The 20,000-nt window shown below is 47.5% G+C and overlaps 1 protein-coding gene across 4 annotated transcripts in view; it reads right to left on the bottom strand.

Annotated features, from left to right (window-relative positions):
• Nucleotides 1-20,000, bottom strand: part of nav2a (neuron navigator 2a) — a 158,074-nt gene that overhangs the window by 23,856 nt on the left and 114,218 nt on the right. For 2 of the 4 annotated variants that reach the window (XM_080766478.1, XM_080766480.1), the window contains 9 exons: nt 19,645-19,925; nt 16,343-17,207; nt 14,462-14,678; nt 13,525-13,895; nt 11,156-11,221; nt 9,617-9,661; nt 8,641-8,804; nt 7,329-7,511; nt 3,696-3,748 (listed from right to left, as the gene is read on the bottom strand). In XM_080766478.1, the coding sequence (XP_080622604.1) occupies nt 3,696-3,748; nt 7,329-7,511; nt 8,641-8,804; nt 9,617-9,661; nt 11,156-11,221; nt 13,525-13,895; nt 14,462-14,678; nt 16,343-17,207; nt 19,645-19,925 (2,245 nt within the window). The remainder of the gene's footprint in view (nt 1-3,695; nt 3,749-7,328; nt 7,512-8,640; nt 8,805-9,616; nt 9,662-11,155; nt 11,222-13,524; nt 13,896-14,461; nt 14,679-16,342; nt 17,208-19,644; nt 19,926-20,000) is intronic. The other 2 variants (XM_080766479.1, XM_080766481.1) reach the window with 2 other exon arrangements.

Here is a 20,000-nt window from a genome sequence, read left to right as displayed (position 1 = left end):
GATATGGTCACCACCAGGGTCTGATATATTCATCACCAGGGCCTGATATGTTCATCACCAGGGCCTGATATGGTCATCACCAGGGCCTGATATGGTCATCACCAGGGCCTGATATGTTCATCACCAGGGTCTGATATGGTCATCACCAGGGTCTGATATATTCATCACCAGGGCCTGATATGTTCATCACCAGGGCCTGATATGGTCATCACCAGGGCCTGATATGGTCATCACCAGGGCCTGATATGTTCATCACCAGGGTCTGATATGGTCATCACCAGGGTCTGATAAGGTCATCACCAGGGTCTGATATGGTCATCACCAGGGTCTGATAAGGTCATCACCAGGGTCTGATATGGTCATCACCAGGGTCTGATATGTTCATCACCAGGGCCTGATATGTTCATCACCAGGGCCTGATATGTTCATCACCAGGGCCTGATATGGTCATCACCAGGCACTTCCACTATGAGGAGAACTGTAAGCTGTGTTGAAACACAACCACCAGAGCAGAAATACAGCTAACAATCTTTCTCCCTTGGTTCTAAGCCTTACCTCATTTGGTGTGCTAAGAAGTGCTTTGACAGGTTCACCACTTCTTGTGTGTGTGTGTGTGTGTGTGTGTGTGTGTGTGTGTGTGTGTGTGTGTGTGTGTGTACACAGCATATAAGCATGCATGAGTGTGACTGTGAGAGCATGTACCAGCATGTGTGTGCACAGTACATGTGTGTACGCGCGCGCACATGTGCGTGTTTGTGTGTGTGTGTGTGTGTGTGTGTGTGTGTGTGTGTGTGTGTGTGTGTTTGTACATGTGTGTGTGTCTGCTCACTGAGCATCACTCCCCATGCCCTTGTGGAGGTGTGAGGAGGTGTCACCTGTCATCACAACAACAGAGACGTCAATCAAGCAGACACAACTAACCCATCTGGCACAGACAAACATATAGAGCTCGCAGTCTGTCACTGGAAACCCCCCCCCCCCCCCCCCCCCCCCCCCCAGCCAAACGCAGCGATTACCACCTCAGGAGATAGGATTAATTTTGTTCTGATGCCGGGTCGCAATCGCTTCGTTCTTAAACAAGCCTGGAGGGCCGTGGAGTTTATGGAAGTATAGCATCGTGCTCCTGATATAAACCTATATCACGGCAGACTTCGTCTGATTAAAATGTACACGCCACAGCCACAAAATGACTGTCTGCAGTTTCACTCTCGTTCACCTTACAAGATTCCAGAGTTTGTGCAGGTGAATGTTGGATGTTCATGAGTCTAAAAGCAATGCTAAATCCAAGCTGGAACTGCCTGCCTCGTGTCCTCTCTCACTCTCACATCATCACACTCACACTCACACTCTCACACACACACACACACACACACACACACACACACACACACACACACACACACACACACACACACACACACACACACACACACACACACACACACACCACACACACACACACACACACACACACACACACACACCAATGTGTGCTGGCTCTAGCATGGTGTCTCCCTATCAGTTTACCAGCTAATACAAAATATATTATTATTTATTTATCCGTTTGTAACTCAACTTTATGAATGTATACATATAAACAAATGGACGCTTATACTGGTCCATTTGGTTACATTCATACACTCTCAGAGATAAAGTAATACATGGGATTTTACTGTGCATTTAAAAAAACAACAACAATAACGACCACCTCCGTCCACCACACCTCATCCCTACCGTGCGTTCCCAGGAGGTGAGTGTGCCCGCCATGGATAAAGTGGCCATCATCTTGACGCTCCTCTCTCTCTCTCTCTTCCCTCCTCTATCTTTACTATCTTTTCCTCTCCGGTGGCTGGCTATAGAATGTTCCCGACCTGTTCCGTGCGGGTATCCAGTGTCTGAGAGCTTTTCCCTGCCTTCTTTCCCTCCGACACCTGCCCAGGTGTACGAAGCCAGGAGGAGGAGGGGCAGGAGGAGGAGGAGGGGCCATGCAGTTAAAACACTGTTCTCCCGTTGGCTAGTGGGCGTCGCTTGTGGATGGTCCAAAACGCACCCTGTGCGATTGTGGTCTGAGCTTCATTTTTTTTCCCTTCTTTTTTTGTGTGTGTGTGTGTGTGTTGTGTTCTAGTCACCAAATCCCGGAGATTAGGGGGTAAATTGCAAGACAAACTGTTTGGCCGACTCTACAGTATGTCACATAGCAGAGGGAGTGACCTACAGGGCATGCGTGTACAGTATGGAGTGGCAGCCTGCTGCTGCTGCTGAACCCATTTGGGCCTCGAAATTTAGAAAATGTCTTCTAAATCATAACGGTTTTCTCTGAAATACCTATGTTTCTATATCAGTGGTGCTCAACCTTTTTTATGTCAATGGACCCCCAGAATTATCTGTATCTGAAAATATGTTGTTCCAGGGACCCCCCTAAAGCATAACATAATGCTGGAAACACCAAATGTCAGTGTGCATTATGAAGCTGATATTGTGCCTGTAATGTGGCAGCTTTTGATCTGCAGCAGTGCACGGCCATCTTGGAACCAGAAGGTTCCTGGTTGGATCCCTATAGTTGTCCTTGAGCAAAGACACTTAACTGGAAACTGCTCCCGATGAGGGCTGGACTGAGTGAAAACTAGGCCCTGTGTCGTCCGTGTGTAAATAGGTGAATATAATGCACATTGTAATGTACTTTGGAGAAATGCGAGCATAAAATGTACAATTTAACCTTTTCTAATACTTCTGTCAAATATGAATGTATACAGTGTATGTCACTCTGATTGCAAATCTATCCACCAGAGGGCGCTGAAAACAGCAAAACCTGGGCCGACAGCCTGACACACACTACCAGATGTCCCAAAAAGTGGTCTTTGTTGTGTGAATGCTCGTTGAGCGTGTGACATGTCATGTGACAATAAAACACCTTGAACCTTGAACATTTATATAGGGGTCCCCAGGTTCTATGTTCCCCACTTACCTTAGGGTTAGCGTTAGGTTTCACTAAAGGACTTCAGTGTTTTGTAGCATACAATTGTATAAAGTATAAGTACAGAACAAAGAATGTTTGCTTTTGCCATCTTTCTTGAAGAGGAGTCTGAGCAATCATGTTTTATTTTATGCCAGTGTTCATTTTTTGTTGGCTAAGACTAGATAGTTTAAGTAGCCTATAGGCAGGCCTAAAGTTCAACGGATTGTTCAAAGACTGAGCTTAAATCAGAATGTGCTACTCTAAAAGTAAGACTAAGTTGCTAAAATACTTACTAGAATTACTAAAATTACTAGGTTAGATTTATGGTTTTAGGTTTATTCTAAGTGGGGAACATATAACCTGGGGAACATATAACCTGGGGAACATATAACCTGGGGAACATAGAACCTGGGGAACATATAACCTGGGGAACATATAACCTGGGGAACATAGAACCTGGGGAACATAGAACCTGGGGAACATAGAACCTGGGGAACATAGAACCTGGGGAACATAGAACCTGGGGAACATAGAACCTGGGGAACATAGAACCTGGGGAACATAGAACCTGGGGAACATAGAACCTGGGGAACATAGAACCTGGGGAACATAGAACCTGGGGAACATAGAACCTGGGGAACATAGAACCTGGGGAACATAGAACCTGGGGAACATAGAACCTGGAGAACATAGAACCTGGGGAACATAGGTAAGTGTGTGACTCGAGTCGTCTACTCACCGTCGAGTAAATGGAAGAAGTGCTGGAGACCAAGGACAGGGAAGAGCCATGGACTAAAAGGAAGGAAAAAAAAATAAAAAAGAGATTAGTTATAGATCTACATACACAGCATTATAATATAAATTACACCAAGACCCCCCAGAATGTCATCGCTGCAGCAGCTCCTCCTCATGCGTGTGTATCAAAACCACCCACTGTGCACCTTCCCATCCAGCCACACTACACACCCTACCATTTACTGGTACCAGCACCCCCCCCCTCGGAGTGAGTCCCGCCTGTCTTGACTCGACCGCCGCCACCGTACAGCGTACAGTGAAAATAACGCCGGCCCTGAGCCTCTGTGGGCATAATGATAATACTCCTACACACATGACGGAGTCGGAGCGCGGCGGCGCGGTCTAATAACAGCCCTGTGTGCGTATATATACTACTATGCAGCCCCCTTAATGACTCAGAAGCTAATCGCACATCAAAGGCAACCCGCGCTACACCGGGTTGCCTTGCCTTTTTGCTGCTCTGTGCAGATCAGTGCGGATTAGGAGCACTGAAAAGTAAAATAAGTCAGCACTTTCGCTCGTTAGACTTCACAGGGAGGGTTCATTTGAGGTGGAGGGTGGTGTGTGTGTGCGTGTGCGTGTGTGTGTGTGTGTGTGTGCGTGTGTGTGCGTGTGTGTGTGTGCGTGTGTGTGGTGAGTGGGAAGGTGATGAATCATAAGCAGCCACTTTGATGGAGGGTCCCTCTCTCTACGCGATGCTTGAGGTGGGGTCGGTTGGGCTTTGAAACGACTGACCTCAAAATGTTCAATTTACGGGAGAGAAGGAGGACATTATTGATGACTGGCTTTTATCCTTCACTTTCATGTTAAACGCTGCAGATGTGATAATAATGACTTCAACAGTGTGCCGGCCATATTTTATATAACCTACCAAATGACAGAGCTTCAAAGTGCCAGTGGAATTAATATGGATGAAGTCGTCAGTTCATTTCTTTGGAAAGTTTTAATTTAGAGCAGGATGACTGATGACTTATGAGATGACATTTGAAATCCTCTTCGACTAATGAGACTGGGCTGAGGGGGCGGGGGGGTGGTGGTGGGGGGGGGGGGTTTGAGGAGCACACTTTGTGAGCTGGAGCGTTCTACAGGGCCAGTGTTTCCTGGTGGGTCACACAAACTCACAAAAGGTTTGGTTGGTTGCAAGACATTCTCACATGGTGACAGATACCGAAATACTGTTGTTGTTGTTGTTGTTGTTGTTGTTAACTAGTATATGTGGCTATGGCTTTGTCGGACATGCGGCAAAGGCAAAAATACTGAGGAAAACTACTGAAAACAGAAGTAGAAGAGGATAGGTTTACGACTGCAGGGGTTAAGAAAGGGGGTGGGTGGGGGGGGGGTCATGTGACAGTAGAGATAATGGGTTTTTTCTTTCTCGATTGTGGAACAGGTCCGACAAAGTGTAGGGTGTGTGTGACCATTATTTTGTCTTTTCTGCTGTCCATTTGACGACGCTCGACGTAACTAATATGCCGTGAAAGATATACGCAAATGCTCCAATCCGTGTTACCGCCGCCACCGCGCTGAAGAGATGAGTGCTTTCGTACACACACACACACACACACACACACACACACACACACACACACACACACACACACACGTCAACGCGACACACGCACTCACACACACGCACACACGTCAACACAACACACACACACACACACACACACACACACACACACACACACACAGAACGTGAATGCGGGTTACTTGGATCCGTGTTGTTTTTGGCAGCAACTTTTGATTTAAGTTTTTTTTTTAGTCATGGTCTCTTGAATAGTTCACATTTATAGTTTGAGTCACATTTTAGTCACCTGGAATGTTTCAGTGTTATCTTAAACATAAGATTTTAGTCGACTAAATCTACAGTTGATTTAGTCGACTAAAAATGTTATTTTGGCGGGCCATGATGCCGTCGCAATGACTGATTTTACGCCGATCTACAAGCTCACAAGAGAGCGTATAGATCGGCTATTTTCAGCATGCAACCAAGTGTAAAATTACTTATAGTGGATCTCTTGTCCACTAGTCCCTTCCTAACATTTTAGTCGTTTGTCGTTTTCGTCAGTGGAAAAAGGTAGTTTTCGTCTTAGTTTCAGTCGACGACATCAACGCTGACGTGGATATCATCATGTCTCTCATGGCGTTATAAAGCACGGCGGTGAGAAGAGAACCCCAGCTGTAATTATCTCCTCACTTCAACCCTGCAGCGAAGTCAGGATGCTGGGAGTTCAGAAGAGAGAATACAGCCATACTGAGGGACCTCCAGCAATGTGTGTGTGTGTGTGTGTGTGCTCGAGCGTGCGTGTGGACTCAATTCCTAATGAGCTCACACACACACACACACACACACACACACACACACACACACACAATCGCTCCCCTGAGGACACTTAACAGTGCAAATCCGGTTACCGTGTCAATGGGTTCAAGCTAAAACTCAGCGTCTCTCTCTCTCTGTCTTTCTCTCAACTCAGTGTCCTTTTTACTCTCTCGTTTCTATCTACAGTATTTCACTGCCTCCCTCCTCCTCCTCCTCCTCCTCCTCCTCCTCCTCCTCCTCCTCCTCCCGCAAGAAAAGAGCACAGTGCATGAAAAGGGAGACATCTTCTTCCTCTCACTGTGAACAGTGCCTCTCTCTTTCACTCCACAGCCTCATTCCCTGCTCTGTCCATCCGTTCTCTCGCCCCCCTCTGCCCCTTGTTACAGAATGGCCTCTCGGCTTGACTCCTTCCTTCTTCTTCCTTCCTTCCTTCCTTCTCTCTCTCTCCCCCTCCAAGACTTGGCTCATGTCCTCTAAACCAAAGCGCTGTATGTGCGCTTGCTGGCCTTGAGGACCAGGCCAGACTCCATACTGGTGTGTCCCCCCAGTAAAGAGCAGGATGTTGGGTCGGGGTTGGGGTTGGGGTCGGGGTCGGGGTGGTGGTCTTGTCTGCCAGCTCTCTCTCTCTTCCATGGTGGGAAGAGAGCCACTATAGGCCTGCATGACTGAGCTGCTCGTTTAAAGCCATAATAAAATGAAACCACGCAGCTTACGGGCAAACAATGGGGCCGATGCAGAAGCGGATTATATCGACTTGTTGACTGAGATATACAGCGGCTTTTCCCCCAAGAGCAGCGCATGTAATCTCCTCCTAATATGCTCTAAACAGATACACAGAACGAAGCTATATACTGCTGCTACCCCCGGGGGTTATGGCAGAGAGAGAGAGAGAGAGAGAGAGAGAGAGAGAGAGAAGTATACAAGTCTACTGCTGCTACCCCCGGGGGTATGGCAAAGAGAGAGAGAGAGAGAGAGACTTGGAAAAGGATTAAGCCTAATTATGGATTTGAGATATCCACGGATAGGAGAAGCTGAACGGGGCTCATACAGTCAGATAATTGTTTTGCTAGCGCTCGTCCATTTGTCCACCCATCCACCCATCCACCCATCCATCCATCCATCCATCCACCCATCCACCCATCCATCCATCCATCCATCCATCCATCCATACACCCATCCATCCATCCATCCACCCATCCATCCACCCATCCATCCATCCAGCCATCCACCCACCCATGCTCCCATCCTTACCCTCTTCGAAGCCGTCCCTGAAGGACCCTGAGCGACTCATGGTGCGAGTCTTGTCGTCCAGTGACATGCAGGAGTTCCTGAGGCGGGTGTCGCCGCACGGGTCAAAGGACACGTCCTGATTGGTCAGGCTGTTGTTGCGCAGGCTGGCCAGGTTGATCTGAGCCGCCGAGGTAGGACTGGACGCTATACGAAGAGAGAGAGAGAGCCACAGAGAGAGAGAGAGAGAGAGAGAGAGAGAGAGAGAGGAATCACAAGAGGTTCTGTGAAATGGAGGATGACTGATTTAAGCAGTCACACCTGGCCTGAGTCAAACTCGAACTGGACTCAGAGCTGTCTGTGGCTGCATGCGCACCTGTTGTGCATGGACCTGATCAAGGCTAAGTGGAGAGAGCTATCTGCTCTCCTGTGTAAAAAAAACTAAAAATGTTACATTGTGAATTATTCCCTGAACTGAGAGGAATAAACCAGTCTACTTAAGGAAGCTGCCCTGTGTTGTGTCCTTCCTTGCCCTGGGTGGTGCCTAGTCGGTTCATTAAATATGGGCTGTTGTTTTTTTTAGTTGTTAATTCAGTTCAAATGGGACTTGAAGCCATGAATTGCCTCGATCTGCATTGGAGAGTGGGTTCTCTATTCTCCGAATTCATCTGCAAAGATTCATGCTGTGCCAAACTTTGCTTTGGAATGTGGTGCAGAGATTAATGCCCAACTTGATACAAAGTATCAACAAAGTACTGTATATTATATGGACGTACGTTCAGGGATATAGTGCCAACAAAGCGATAGCACTAGCATACATTTAGATGTGTGACGTCGACAAATCTGCTGTACAAACGCCCCAATGTGCATGAGAGCAGAGACGTGCACACATAGAGATCAAAGGGGGCTTCAGCCCCTGCCCTTTTACCCGTCTGTAAAACAACTGCCCTTTTACTATGGTGAAAGAAACGCAAGTGCCACTCCTTTCATGGCATTTTTTCCGAATGTCTCCTGAACTTGAACACAGTATTTTGCGTTGAACAAATTTGTTTAGAAATCCAATGTCGTTACACACCGCATCTCTCCACTAAATAAAGAGTTCTGGGTTGCTCCCCGGAAATAGCTGATCTACAAGCTTTCAACGGGTCGCAGCGCAACGCTTTGTGAGCTTGTAGATCTGCTATTTTCATTTTTTTGTCCAAAAGTGCCCTCTTACACTCTCTGCACTGTGCTGCATGAGAGGTGCCCCATGGGTTTCCCGGCTGAACCCCAGAATTACAATAACTCCAGTTCAATAATAATTACGAACAAGGAGATGAGCATGCGGGTCCCATACCGAGCTGTCCGAAGTTGAAGCGTGTGCCAGAGGGGGAGGTGAGGCTGGACCCCGGGGAGAAGGGAGAGTTACTGGCCGAGTCCTGGAGCCCGCTGCAGGTCGAGTGGGACCGCAGCCAGTCCCGTGCCTCCTCGTGACTGCGTAGCTGGGGAGACGGGCCGTACCTGGGCAAGAAGAGGACGATACACGTGTTAAAGGCAATAAGAGGAGCTCAACTAAACACCAGACCAGCTGTTAGCAGTTTGGAATCAGTAGCGTCACACAAGCATCAGGGGAGGAGGAGGGTGGCTTATTTTCCCTGGATTTACTGACCATTAAAACTATAAGTTATTTCTCTCTTCGTGTCAAGTAGACAAGAGAAAACTCAAAGAACAGACATATAGGCAATGTAATGGGTGGTGGATTAATGAAAGCAGTTGAGAACCACACTGTCCTATATAAACACCCTGAGAAGCAGCAGCATTAGCCTGGGGGTCTATATACCGTCTGATTTATCACAGGTCAAAACATGGACGATGATGACCACAAACAGCGTGGACAACACAAACTGACCCCAGGCCGGCGGGTGCGACAGACAGACAAGCCGAGAAGTGGAGGGGGAAAAAAAGGGCAGACATATATAGAGACACTGTGACCCCGAAATGAAGTGTCTTGGACGACAGCGTGACGGCCCTGTGTTATGACCACCAGAGACATGCCACTTCACCCCCCCAAGCACAACCAACAAAATGTGCCCCTCGAGTGGTGCCAAAAGCAACAAAACAGCAAACAGCAACATGAAGTGTATATAGGAGTGCAAAGCCGTGATAAAAAAGTGAACGGACAAGAAAACAAAACACAGGAGAAGCCGTGTGCGGTGGGGTGGGGTACGTGGGGTGGGGTGGGTAGGCGGGTGTGCGTTTGTGAATGCGCGCGAAGCGCAGCGTCTTTCCACATGTGTGCAGTCACAACAAGATGGCGCCCCACGCCCGCATACCTGAGTCCTTTCTTAGGCAGAGTGTTTCTGCCACAGTGTGGCCCACTGTGGAGCAGCAGAGAGACACACATCTCAGAGAAGGAAGCAGGGAAGGGGACTGGACTGGATGGGGAGGTTATATAATAGAATATATATATATATATATATAGAATATATATATAGAATATATATAGAATATATATATAGAATATATATATATATATATTAGGGCATTCACTTGTCATTTTTACTAGTTGACTAGTTTACTAGTCGACTAGTTGTTTAACTACCTATTATGTAATTTCTTTAAAAAAAGAACATTTTCTTTTAAAATAAATATTTGTACATAATAAAAACTTACATTGGTGACTATAACTACAATCTACCTGATCTTGAGGCCTACAAAATCGGGAAAAAAAATGTAACTCTTCAACTAGTACCAGCAAGGTTGACTAGTGGATTTACTAGTCGACTAGTAAACTACTTAATGCCCTAATATATGCTTAATGCCATAATATATAATGGTCTGAATATATATATATATATTCAGACCATTCATTGGTTTGCACATTCCGTTACAGGTGAAAGTTGCCGATATTCAACATGAATCCTATCGAAAATTGCAGCCAGCTTACAGTATGTGAAATGACACATTTCGGCGTGCCTCGATAAGATTCCAGAAATTAGCCCTTCACTAAATATCCCACCCCAAAAAGCGATTGTCCAATGCCAATCCAAATAGTTTAGCAACAGTTGCTATGCAGGTCAAGCTTTCTTCACGGCTAATGTGCCTATTGGACAAGGATGGGTTGGGGAGGGACTTAGTGAAGGGCTAATTGTCCTATCCGAGATCTATCTCGACACAAAGAACATAACGGGAAATGTTTTTTGCATTTTTCACGTCTTCACGTTAAATATCAGCAAAACAGCAACAACTTTAAGTTACTTTAATGCAATTCATTATTAAAGTCATGGCATTTTTTTACTTTTAAATGCAACACCTGCATCCTCATGTGTTTGATGGTCAACACACATTCTACCACAGGGTGGCACTGCAGCACATAAACAGGAATGGAGGAAACCAAAGCAGGCTGCTGCAATGCCTCTGTACTGATGTACACACGCACACGCACACACACACACACACACACACACACACACACACACACACACACACACACACACACACACACACACACACACACACACACACACACACACACACACACACACACACACACACACACACACACACACACACACACACACACACACACACACACACACACACACACACAGCCATGGTGTGCTCATAATGCGTAATATATATTCTACGTCCAAGAAAAGACATGGTAAACGCCCCGCCTGCCTCTGATTGGCCTACCGACACTGCCCGTCCTGCCCCCATGGTCTCACCAGACCATGGGGGTTACTCTGTGGTGGGAAATAACGTTACCATGGCTATGCTCGGACGTAGAATAGATATACGCGGTCATAATGGCGCTAATAAGAAGCCCCAAACACCACATGGCCCGTACATGCACACAGGTAACATTTTACCTGTCCTGCTTCCTGGGTAAAGTGTTTCGGCTGAATTTAGGGCTGGCGGAGGGGGAGGACAGGGGGCTGACGGACGGGGAGGAGGAGGAGGGGGACAGACAGGAGGACACACAACAACAGAGACATTTAGAGAAGAGAGAGAGAGAAAGAAAGGAGGAATCTGAAGTTCAACTGTGAGACCCTTCAACAAAGAAGAAAATACATTACATATTATGTTTCAAAATGTTCGCAAGTATAGCCGTAAAACGTATTTCTTTGGACATTCCTTGTAGGAGCCAAAATATACATTTTGTTTGTTGTTTATTCTATTTGTTTATTTTTTCCCATGCTTGGGTTTTCGATGTGCCACAGCCCTTACTTGATTGATGAGCTCCTGCTGTGTGTCTGCTAATCATGGTACTTATGTCAGCTGTGTGTCTGGGCAGTGGCATTCAGTGAGAGAATGGGGGTGAGCTCTAGGCTCAATATTTTCTGTTGACCGTTTAGTAGTTTAATCGTTTATAAGTATACCTACGTTTTCATTTATCAACATTTTCAGTACATTCTTTTGGACCTTGTTTATTTGTCAATAAATCAACTTAACTACAATAAGAACTTTCCTGGATTTGATTGAAAGAAACGCGTCACACAGTTCCTGCCGACAGCTCAGCCTCATAGCACTACTACTATTTGATTTGATGGGAAGAAGTAGTCGCTACAACATTCCTGTTTGGGTATATTTTGGAGATTCCGAAATCTATGTGAAATATATATTAGAAAACATTTTCAGGGTACAAAATGTTTTTTTTGTGGGGGAGGGGGGGGGGGGGGGGGACACCAATTGTGGTACATTTTGAAACATGTATATGTTCAAATGGATTTGTTTTAGTATTTTATCACCGTGGAATAGATCGATGATATTGTTATAGCATTATGTTACGCTTTAGCTATTGAAAAATAGCAGATCTACGAGCTTGTATAGGTCTGCTATTTTTGAAGAATCAAAGAACGACTGACACAGAAACATAGCTTTTTCAGAAAACTGTCAGGATGTAGAATTAGAATCTGATCTCAGGTCAAAATAACATTAAGACACGGCTGGGATGATGTCATCATGCGGCTATAGCCTCCGTGCACCGCTTATAGAATTACATCCTCAGACATTCCTGTCACGTTACACGTTCAGCTAGTCAGGAATGGAACGCTCCCGTAATGATGGAACTATATACAGTACCTCAGAGGCTCACAAATGACAATGGTGAACCTGGGAGCCTTTTCCCCCGCAACATCATCAAAGAGATAAAACAACCTCACTATAGCCAGAATAAAGGTCTCTCATAATATCCTTTGCTAACTCGGCATATAGTTGATATAGCTTGGAACACGCTTGCTTGGTACGGTACCACAATTGCTAAGTGGTTCAGTCAGTGGTGCATCTCGACTTGAGCACTATAGCATGACTTCATGTCGTTAGCTCACGTTTTCCTTCTGGTTTATGGGATTGTGCGGATAGCAAAAACACAGACTGGTGCGGGGGTATACTTTCAAGTGGTATAATATACCCCTGGCCTGCGCAGTGAGCGAAGCCTCTCTCCTTGACAAGCTGTTCTGTAATATAGTGTTCCGTTCTAGATAGATTTTCATGAGTCCGCAAGGAAATTATTTTGACCCCAGGAACACAAACACAGCAACGTATAATTGATATATAAAACTACATATAAGACATTTGACATTTACTGTAACGTACTGGAACATGTAGGCTAACATAATCAGCTACGTCTAACACGTTTAACATACACAGCATTTAACCCATTCAAACCAGGGAAAGCGTAATTTTATATTTTAGCTATGATATATAGCACATATGTTTCTTCAAAGCTTTTGAAAATCTGTGCAAATCTTTGAATTTCTATAAAACGTTTGGAACTCAAATCTTTGCTTCTGGGGGTCCCTGGAACAAAATCTTTTGAGATGGAGGGGGGGGGGGGGGGGGGGTCCGTGGGCCAAAACCCATATAATTTTGGGGGTCCTTGACATGAATAGCTATGAGCACCACTGATATATAGCAACAAAGGTTTGTCAGAAAATGTTTAGGATTTAGAAGCCATTGTTTAGAAATGGCCTCAGTACTAAATGTTTAGGATTTAGAAGCCATTGTTTAGAAATGGCCTCAGTACTAAATAGCAGACCTACAAGCTCATAGCGCGGTATGAGCTTGTAGGTCTGCTATTTTTGAAAGATCGTGAAAATGTGGCGCAAATCTTTGAATAATATATATTCTTTCACAGCGAACGTTTTAACTCATATGTTTGCTTCTGGGGGGGGGTTAATTCCTTCACCAGAACCGTGCTGTTTCTATAACGTCCCCCCATCTCCTCTCCTCTCCTCACCTCTCAGACATGGCCGTCTTGGCGCTGCCCGCCCGGCCCAGGGCAGAGAGCGTGTCTTCCCTGCCGTGGTGACCGCCGCCGCCGCCGTGGTGGTGGTGGTGGTGCAGGTGGCCTCCGGTTCCGGTTCCGGTTCCGGTTCCGGTCCCGGCGCTGCCCAGGCTCATCATGTCGATGGACTCGCTGCTGGTGTGCATGCTGCTCACCGAGGCGTAGCCCAGGCTGCCCGACGCCGTGCCCACGCTGCTGTGGCCCCCGACGCTGCCCAGCGTGCCCTCCCTGCTCGGGGCCCCCGACGAGCTGCTGAGGGTGGTGCCCCACGTCAGGCTGTTGGAGGGGCCCGTGGAGGAGTACACCGACCCGGGGCTGGAGGCCTATAGCGTGGTGGTGTAGAGAGGAAGGAAAGGAAAGAGAGAGAGAGAGAGAATTGAGAATATTTTTAAAGCTCCTTCATTTTAACCCATTTTGAGCACGAGCTTGAAACACCACAAGCACGAGCTACGAGCTCGTAGGTCTGCTATTTTTTTTTTAAAGTCGTGAAAATGTGGCGCAAATCTTTGAAAATATATATTTCAGAGAGAACATTTTTAACTAAAATATTGGCTTCAGGGGGGGGGGGGGTCCCTGGAACTACATATTTTGAGATGGGGGGGTCCGCGGCCCAATAGAGATAATTCTGGGGGGTCCTTGACATAAAATAGGTTGAGCACCACTGACATAGACATAAAAAAAAAGCATCAGTGCAGTTCAACCTGCAATCTTGCCCCCCATTACATTTTGAGATTTCGGGTATATTGCGATAGAAGAATTGACCTATAACGGTTTGCGATAAAGACCGCCAGTGGGTCCAGTACTCCACAGGCCCCCGAAAATCTCTCTCATTTAGCCTTCTTCTTCATATAATAACCCGTTTGTTTTTTTTGTTGCCGGATCCTCTCACCTGCTCACTGCCCAGTGTCCCCATCCCAGAGCCCAGGGTTCTGCCGCTGAACAACAGGGAGGTGTTGCTGTTAATGTTCTCACTGTCCCCGCCAGCACCCGCCAGACCCCCATGGGGGGACGACTCGGCGTGGGGGTTGGAGATGACCGTGGCGCTCTTCAGGCTCTCTGCGGTGATGGTGACCGGAGCCTGCTTACTGCTCTTACCACCAAACAACCTGCAGCCAGGAGGGGAGGAGAGGAGGAGGGGAGGGAGAGAGAGCGAGAGAGGGATTGAATGAGCCTGGTGTGTGCACACACACACACACACACAAAAACATCAGCGTATTGACGCAAGAAGGAACACAAATCTCTCCGATTATAAATCAAAGGCACGTAGAATGGGACAAAAGTTCAATCCCAGAGAGTGAGAGGGGAGAAGGAAAAAAATGCTGCGTTCGGTGTAGTGTTTTTATGCAGGACCGGCAAACAAAATAAATAAATAAAAAACAGTCCCCGGTTTATTCTGATCCCACTGAAGGTTGGGTGTCATTTCCAAGTGTTTTCTGAGCTCCAAACCTGTTACTGTACGTGTTTCAAGTGTCTCTATAGTCTGTCGGCTATACAATGTGTAGTAGTAATATCCTGTAAATGTACATGTATGTACAGTGTGAGATCACACGATGGCTTCGGTGTCTATGTGTAACAGGACAGGATATAGGTGGTGCGGGCTGACATCCAGCCAATACGCACGCACGCACACGCACACGCACACGCACACACACACACACACACACACACACACACACACACACACACACACACACACACACACACACACACACACCGACTCTCTCTTTCTCTTTCTTTAAGTCTTAAATGCATGGCTGTGAAGAGACCGCAGGCTGTGTGATAACATGGTATAGCACGGCTATACTCTTTGAAGAGTTATCACTCCCACAGATTAGAGAGAGAGAGAGAGAGAGAGCTGAGGAGCACTGAGGTAAGAGCCGTGTCCCCTTACCACACACACACACACCACAATATGAGCTCTATGACGGGGGGGAGGGGGGGGGGGCAGTTGGCAGCTCATCAGCATCGCTCAAGGCCTCCCTTTCACACGCTGGCCTCATTTAACCTGTGTGTGTGTGTGTGTGTGTGTGTGTGTGTGTGTGTGTGTGTGTGTTTGTGTATGTGTGTGCCACTGCTTGCGTGTCTGCGTGCTTGCGTGTGAGTGCTTGTGCGTTGCAAATGCATGACTGCCATTTAGTGATTGATTGAATATATACTGTATTCATGTATGTATTGACAATTGTAAACCAGTTAAAACGTCAAATGGATGAGACATTTATTGTTGTCCATTAAACATTAAACATTCAACACTCAAACAACTGGACAAAAGATATAAAATATAAAATATCAATATTACAGTTAAATAGTGGGGGGTCAACTCCACCGGTCCTAGGGATACGAACACATGGGGTATGAGAGATGAGCTGTTTTCCAAGCCAGGGAAATTTAAGACCAATTTGAATTTTGGTGGAGCCATGAAGCCCGTGATTGTGATTATAGTATGGATTGTAGTATGGATTTCTTCGTACATGTACAGTATGTGTGTTTGCGTACTGTATATTTGAATGTGTGCTTGCATGTGTGTTTATCCCATTTTGGGCGGGAACCCCTTTTGGTGTTATTTGGTGTTAATTATGTTATGCTTTAGCTATTGAAAAATAGCAGATCTACAAGCTCATAGCGCGCCACCGAGTGGCGCGCTATGAGCTTGTAGGTCTGCTATCTATGTCAGAACCACTGACATAGAAACATAGCTTTTTCAGAAAACAGCCAGGATGCATAGAAGACATTTTTGTAGAATCTGATCTCAGGTCAGAACGTGTCTATATACCTGCGCAGCGTGGGCGAGGACACCTGCTGCCGTCCCGTCAGGGGCGCGGCGGCGGCGGTGGTGGTGGTCGCCGCCCCGGCCCCGGCCCTCGGGCCCCCGCCGTCCGCCTCCCTTCCCTCCTTCTCCCGGTCCGTCTGATTGGCCAGGAGGAGGATGCCGTTGGCCTTGGCGATGGCGGCGACCGACGACGAGCTCTTATTGTTGGCGTGGTGGTGGTGCGAGGTGGTGACCGAGAGCACGGCCGCCTCGATGCTGCTGGTGGACGCGCGGTTCCCGCTGCGCGAGGCTGAGGCCCCGCCCCCCGAGGAGGAGGAGCGGCTGGGCCGCGGCAGGCTGCGGTACTGCAGGGTGGAGCGGGCGCCGCCGGCCGACAGGAAGCTGTCGTCGTGGTGATGGTGGTGGTGGTGACCCAGAGCCAACGCGCCCGAGCCGCCCTCCTGGCCGCCGCCGCAGGCCTTCAGGCTGGCCGCCAGCGAGCGGTGGGCGGCCGACTTGGGGACCTTCCCCAGGGTGGCCGAGCCGCCGCCGCCGGCCGCCGTGACCACCGTGGCCCCGCTGGCGGTGGTGGTGGTGGTCACCATCATCGTCTGCTTCTTGAAGCCGAAGGTGCTGGTGGGGGTGCGCGAGGTGGTCGTCGCTGCCGCCGCGTGCGTTGTGGACGTCGTCTGGCCATGAGGGTCCGACAGGGTGGTGGTGGTGGTCGGGGGGACGCCGCGGGGGGCCGAGGAACCGGCCTGGTGCTGCTGCTGCTGCTTCTTGGCTTCGTCACCGCTGCTGCGTCCCGCGTCAGAGGGCGAGCGCTGGAGGCCGTTGGAGCGAGGGGACAGGCGGCCCTTCTCCGACACCTTGACGTCGTCCGTTTTGCCTGCAGGGAGGAGAGGAACGTAGTTATTTATGTCTGACTCGTTTGCGTCCAGCAGGTGGCAGCAATGTCACATACTTCTCTCGTTCCAATTTCACGCATGCGCACACCACTCGTGCTCATTGACGTATACAAACAGGTACATGGACATTGCTCATTGACGTACACAAACAGGTGGACATTGCTGGATGTAGAAGTGGTTGCACCACTTAAAAACCACAAAAAAAGTGTGGTATAACCTGCCGTTTTTTTCTACTTTCTAATTAGTTGTTTGGCCCAAAACATTGTGTTCATTGTGCATGATTTGTCACGATCCGAGTTGGCTTTGTCCGCGGCGTAACCGTCTTTAAATAAATACTTTAGGAATGGCCTATGGTGAAAATGAATGGAGAACCATTTCCTTGGGCCACTCGTTGTTCTGAAAGGGGGATGGACTGCGACGCTCTATTGATCGGTTTAGTTAGAAGATCGCATTTATTGATTGATTGTTTGATTGATTTGGATATTTCGTTTTTTTGGAGCGTCAAGATGAAATGTTATTTTTCCCACTATGACTCCACTATAACGCCTGAAGATAAGAGGCGCGGGTTGAAGATAAAGGCATGTTTTGCGAATGTCAACAAACGGTTAAAAGGCACACATGGGCTTTCGTTTGGTCAACATGACCTTTGACCTTGGTGACCTTTGTCTCTGTGACCTGCTTTCAGACCTTTTCACCAAAGCCCGAGAAGAAAAAACAAAAGGAATGTTTTGACTGAAAACAACAAATAAAAAAGGTAGAGATCCATCACGTTTGGTTCCGACTCGTCCCGTTCCTAAACCCGAACCGCATGCGAAGCCACGTATAGCGGAAGTAATGGGTCGGAATCATATGGGGAAGTCCCCGGGGGCAAAGAGAAATGCACGTTATTTTGTTCATCAGATCGTGGTGCAAATACACGCCCCCCCCCCCCCCCCCCCCCCCCCCCCCCCCCCCCCCAAAAAAGCACTGTGTCAAAATACTGGATTAATATCGAGTCTCTCGTGGTTCCACTGAGGTCTGGCGGGGCTTAGTGTTCCCTATACGTGATTTACAACTAGTTTTTAATGGAAGTCTAAAATTATTTCAGATACACTCAAAGCAGCTGGGGCTTCCTCTGAAGGAGCATAATGCCTCTCGAGTTGTATTGTGTTTGTTTTAAATGAAGGACGCCGTTCTAAAAACACAGTGCATTCTTTTTACAGTCACGTCGACATGATGTTTGATTTGTTCTGTGACAGCCCGGGAGACAAACTAGAATGAAGGAATTGCGTTTTTATAGCGCTTTTCCAAGCACTTTGCAATGGTTCTTTCATTCATACATTTGGGGGGTGAAGCGTCCTCACTTCCCACATTCACACACCGACGGTGGCGAGCTCACACCGGCCGACTCATTTGGAGGCAATGCGGCTTGCCCAAGGACACTTCCACAGGAGGAGGAGCTGGGATTCGAACCGCCGACCCAGGGCCATTGGGCGACCTGCTCTAACCTCCTGAGCCAGAGCCGCCCACTAGAACTATAGAATGTGTTGCTAGACTGCTTATAGTCAATAATATGCATGGATACTATATTGTACTTTAGTACAGTACTTAAATAAATGTCCTTTCGTGCATTTGTTTGTTTAACTGTATGTAATGTGTGTTTGCTTTTTTTTTGTATATTTGCTTTGCATTTATGGACATTTCCTGATGTTTCTTTGAAGATTTAGTTTAGTATCTGTGCTTGCCATGTGGTTGTGGGAGGGAAGAATATATGTGAATAATTGCTTTGAAAATACCATGTTGTAAAGAAACATCAATAAACATACGTTAAAAAAGAAATGTCCTTTTCCACCAACTGGTTATCCCACCATCATCATCATGTCGTGCTTTAGCTATTTAAAAAATAGCAGATCTACAAGCTCATAGCGCGCCACTCGGTGGCGCGCTATGAGCTTGTAGATCTGCTATTTTGTAGGTCTGCTATTTTTTTTAAACTGTCAGGATTTAAGACATTTTTAGAATCTGATCTCAGGTCAAAATGTGTTAAAGAACCACCATTCTTCTGTGCGTTATAGAATCTGATCTCAGGTCAGAATGTGTTAAAGAACCACCATTCTTCTGTGCATTAGAATCTGATCTCAGGTCAGAATGTGTTAAAGAACCACCATTCTTCTGTGCGTTATAGAATCTGATCTCAGGTCAGAATGTGTTAAAGAACCACCGTTCTTCTGTGCGTTATAGAATCTGATCTCAGGTCAGAATGTGTTAAAGAACCACCATTCTTCTGTGCGTTATAGAATCTGATCTCAGGTCAGAATGTGTTAAAGAACCACCGTTCTTCTGTGCGTTAGAATCTGATCTCAGGTCAGAATGTGTTAAAGAACCACCGTTCTTCTGTGCGTCATAGAATCTGATCTCAGGTCAGAACGGGTTATATACCTGTGCTATGGCCTTTGAGAGCCGTGGCGCCGGAGGTGCTTTTGGTCCTGGGGGACGTCACCCCCACCTGAGTGGTCATCCCTCTCCTCCAGGAGCCCGTGTGGGACGCCGTGGCGGAGGAGGACGAGGGCGTCTTCCTGCCCGAGGAGGAGGAGCCTCCCTTGTCGGACTCGTCCGACACGTCGGAGGGGTTGGTGGTGGCGGCGGTGCGGCGGCTGTTCCACTTGGAGGCCGGCTCCATCCGGACACCGCTGTCGGAGGCGGAGCCTCCTCCGTCCGACCTCTTCACCACCACCACACGCCTCGTCCCCGGACCACGCCTGCTGGCTCCCCGCCGCCGCGCACACGCCGCCGTG

This window comes from Protomyctophum bolini (genome assembly GCF_963924005.1).
Source record: "Protomyctophum bolini genome assembly, chromosome: 1".
Classification (NCBI taxonomy): Eukaryota; Metazoa; Chordata; class Actinopteri; order Myctophiformes; family Myctophidae; genus Protomyctophum; species Protomyctophum bolini.
Note: the sequence above shows the minus strand (reverse complement) of the source record. Positions and strands in the feature narration are given on the sequence as shown.